The sequence below is a fragment of the Rhincodon typus genome, chromosome 45 (genome assembly GCF_021869965.1).
Source record: "Rhincodon typus isolate 14 chromosome 45, sRhiTyp1.1, whole genome shotgun sequence".
Lineage (NCBI taxonomy): Eukaryota > Metazoa > Chordata > Chondrichthyes > Orectolobiformes > Rhincodontidae > Rhincodon > Rhincodon typus.
In genome coordinates, this window is record NC_063376.1 from 3,245,349 (window position 1) to 3,249,398 (window position 4,050).

General features: G+C 53.3%; 1 protein-coding gene across 5 annotated transcripts in view; it reads right to left on the reverse strand.

Moving 5' to 3' along the window:
- Window positions 1-203: 203 nt before the first annotated feature.
- The window catches only part of LOC109925864 (arrestin red cell), a 118,899-nt gene continuing 115,052 nt past the window's right edge, over window positions 204-4,050 (reverse strand). For all 5 annotated transcript variants that reach the window (XM_048620169.1, XM_048620168.1, XM_048620166.1 and 2 more), the window contains one exon: window positions 204-4,032. In XM_048620169.1, coding sequence (XP_048476126.1) covers window positions 3,936-4,032 — 97 coding nt within the window. In that variant the 3' untranslated portion in view covers window positions 204-3,935. The remainder of the gene's footprint in view (window positions 4,033-4,050) is intronic.

Genomic DNA, 4,050 nt, shown 5'->3' on the forward strand with positions numbered 1-4,050 from the left:
TTCAAACTCAAAAGAACTATTAATTGCGTCCTCAACGTTTCCAGTGAACCTCAGGGTGGGCTATGGAAGAGGATCTAACTCCCTGCTCCCCAAACTGAGCTTCGCTCACCTCACCCGACTCGGCGCTACAGAAATGCAAGTCTTTCTCGCCCACCCACCCCCTCCACCCTGGAAGATAATAAAAGCAAAATGATTCTGCTGGATCGTAGTAAATACATCAGTTTAATAATAAATGCATTAAATTTCGAACATCTTTCATCGGACATATTAAACATTGATAGGAAGGTGACAGATCTTTGCTCTGACTGAAATGCCCACAATCCACCCTGAAAACACGATATTGACATTGGCGAAAGATAAAAGACATACATTTCATCCATATTAAGCTCAAAATTATACACATAAGTACATTTCTGCAATATTGGCTCCCCTGGGAAGTCTGCCATCGGCTAGCGTCTTTAAATCGGTTGGAGGGGAGCTGGAAATAACTTTACAATGTGGTTTTATGTCAAGGCTCACACCTCTGGTTCTCTACCTGAGCCTCCCTACCTCCCTTGGACAGTTCTTCGTTGTGGCCATCCACCCCCAAACTCCCCCCCCCCCCCACCCCCCAATCATCCCTGAACTCGGGTTAGCACCAGGAGGCGAACAGACACACCTCGTGGGAAAGCTGAATTCCATGGCCCCCCCTAAAAAAACATCCCACTGTTTGCCTGCCACATAATCACTGCACGATACAGCCCCTCCCCTTACCCTCACGCTTTTACGCCACCTCCGTCTCCGTCCTCCCTCCAAATTCTGCATTTCTTCCCCACCTGTCGACCCAACCCTCAAGGTGCTGGGATCTGAGCCTCTGACATCTCCCGCAGGGCGCCCACCACCACCGCCCCCCCAACCCCCCAACTTTCTCTGCAGCTTCTCTTGACTCCTCTGCGCCTATTTTGCCCCTTGGAATACTTCCCCTCCTTTCAAGAATTTGGGAAGGGAAATTTTGGGGTTGGGGGAGCTCGGTCTCCCCGAGTTGACACCAGCGGAGTTCCAACTCCCCTCGATTTTCCCCGATAGGAGTGTGGCCAGTGAGGGAGCCCAGCAGGGCTTGTTACCCTACTTCTGGGGGGGAGGGGGGTGCTGATTTGTGTTGGGGAGGGCAAAAGAACTACCTCCTCCCCCAAGTCAAAAGGAGCAGTTTGGAGGCTTGCAATCCTGTGGTGAGTAACCCACCTCCTGACTCCCCCCAAAGCCTGTCCCACCGTCCACAAGTCAGGAGTGTGAGGGAATACTCCCCACTTTACCCTGGATGGGGGCAGCTCCGACAACACTCAAGAAGCTTGACACCATCCAGGGACAGAGCAGCCCCTGCTCGATTGGCACCACATCCACAAACACCCCACTCCCTCCACCACCGACGCTCAGTCGCAGCAGTGTGTACCATCTACAAGATGCACTGCAGAAATTCACCAAAGATCCTCAGGCAGCACTTTCCAAACCCACGACCACTTCCATCCAGAAGCATCAGAGGCAGCAGGTACATGGGATACATTGCAAGTTGCCCTCTGAGCCCCTCCCCATCCTGACTTGGAAATATATCGGCCGTTCCTTCAGCGTCGCTGGGTCAGAAACCTGAAACTCCCTCCCTGAGGGCACCGTGTGGGTGTGTGTGTGTGTTTTTTTTTGTGACTTCGGGGTTTTACTTGGCCAATGTACCCACCATCCCTCGCTGTTTGGTCCCGTCTGGGCGTCCCTACACGACTTGGACTGTAGCAATTCAAGAGGGAGCCCACCGCTATCTTCTCAAGGGAGCAATTAGGGACAGACAATAAATGTTGGGCTCAGCCAGAGATGTCCGTGCCCTGTAAACGGACAAAAGAAAATTCAGGAAGTTCACCTCTGAAGGTGAACGTGCAGGATTGAAAAGGGAGAGAATTTTTTCGAAGACGCACCGTGACCTATCGGCTCGTAGTTCCTGCCAGGCGAGTGCCTTGGGCCAGGGGTTTGGGAGGGACTGGCCCCCTCCCACAACGGGTGGGAGAAATGGGCAGAATATTTACTGGGGTGAGCGGGGCGAGGGAGATGGGGGGAGGGGGAGCTAAATTTGCCCCAAACTGTGGGTGGCTCTTTGTCGGGGCAATAAATGCTCCGACAAATGAAATTGATTCAATTGAATGTTCAATCCCGGATGCAGCTGGAGAAAGGTTGCCTTAGCATGTCTCCACCTCATCAGACCTGTTATAACGCCAAACTAGGTGGGGAGGGTACTGGTGAGATAGAGGGGAGGGTGATCTCTGATGAAGCCCTGCTTGAGAGGTGCAGAGAGAGAGAGAAAATGAGTTGCTGAACACAGCTCATGACCAAAAGGGGCAGAAACTGAATGGTTTGAAAAACACAAGAATTCTACAAAGTGGGAGGTCTGTCGTCTGCTCTTTATACAAGGGAGAGACAAAGAAAGAGAGAGAGGGAGAGACAGACAGACAGACACAGAGGGACATATGGAGCAGGTGCAGGGGAGCGAAAGTGAGTGAGAGAGCATGTGAGCGAGAGAAAGTGAAAGAAAGAGCACATGGGAACTTGCAAGGAAGAGTGTGAGAGAGCATGTGAATGAGTGTGAGCGAGCATGAGAGACCAAGAAAGCGCAAGAGAGCACTTGAGAGCACGAGGGAATGCAAGAAAGTGTGAGAGAGTGCAGAGAGTGTGAGAGTGCAGACAGTGTGAGAAAGTGAGAGTGCAGAGAGTGGCGAGAGTGTGTGTGAGAGTGCGAGAGAATGAGACAGTGAGTGTGTGAGCATGTGAGAAAGTGAGAGTGCAGAGTGTGTGTGAGAGTGCGAGTGAGAGTGAGAGCACGAGGGAATGTGACAGAGCGCGAGCGAGTGTGTGAGAACGAACCGCAAAGACGAGTGTGTCTTCGGTCTCTGGGATCTGCACACTGCTCGCTGTGATTGATGACCGCCCATAGGCTGTGTGAGTGAGCAGAGAGGGACTCCCACAGGCAGGGTTTGAGAGGGTGGGAGATTGGGCAAAGAGGGAGGCAGCTTGTGTCATTCTGTGACCCCCCCCCTACAAACCCACATAAAAATAAATACTTAACACCTGCCAGTACCTGCCTTCACCCTTTCATGGGACCTGGAGAGGACCGTGTTGGCCGACTATTCCCTAACTGCCCCTTGGACTGAGTGGCTTGGCCATTTCGGAGGGGGGTGGTGGTGCATTTACGACCGAATCAAATTGGCTGGGCAAACGTGCACATACGCAACTCCCTCCCGTACCTCCAAAGGCCTGGAGTGTCTCTACCTTCCTGTCGCCTAGTTCCCCCCAAACCCTTCACCTCCAACACTGAGCCAACAACTGCCCAACAGATTGGTTAGGGACTGGGCATCCACAGGCCTGCTCTTCAATGGACGGAGGCCGGGGAGAGTTTGCAGTCAGGCCGGGAGAGTTGTGGGGCGGGGGGGAGCTGGGAAAGAGATGGACGCAAGAAACGACTAGAGCGGACACCCCTTGAGCAGGAGAGGAAAGGGGCTATCACAAGGTCGAGGTTGGAAAGTAGAATTCAACTCAGACGAAGACCTTCGGCTTCGAGAGAGGGTGAGGGGTCGGCGCGGAGAGTCCGTATAGCAAGGCCTGAGTCTAGAAATATTCTACAAAGAGACACACCTCCCACAAAGACGGAGAAACGATGACCTCCTCTCGATCCAGGGGTCCGTACCCCTTGCCACCACACCACCACCCCCCTCCACCTCTCACCCCTGACCTTGACATGAGGCTTGTGGGCTCTCCATCTCTCTCACTGACTGCCCCCTGGTGAGGGAGGGAGGGAGGGGTGGGGGCTTTCTGACCTTCTTTTGGTTTCTTTTCCTCTCTCTTCCCTGATGCCCCACCCGCTCCACCCAAACTGCTCCCCCCACCCCCCTACCCCCTCCTCCATCCCTGGCAGTGCCACTCTAAAAGAAATGGTCATCCTCGTCCTTCTCATCTTTGAGCCCCTTCAACCGCAACCGAGCAAAGTCCTCGAACACAATGTCATCATCGTGGGAGAAACTGCAGGGACAGACAGAC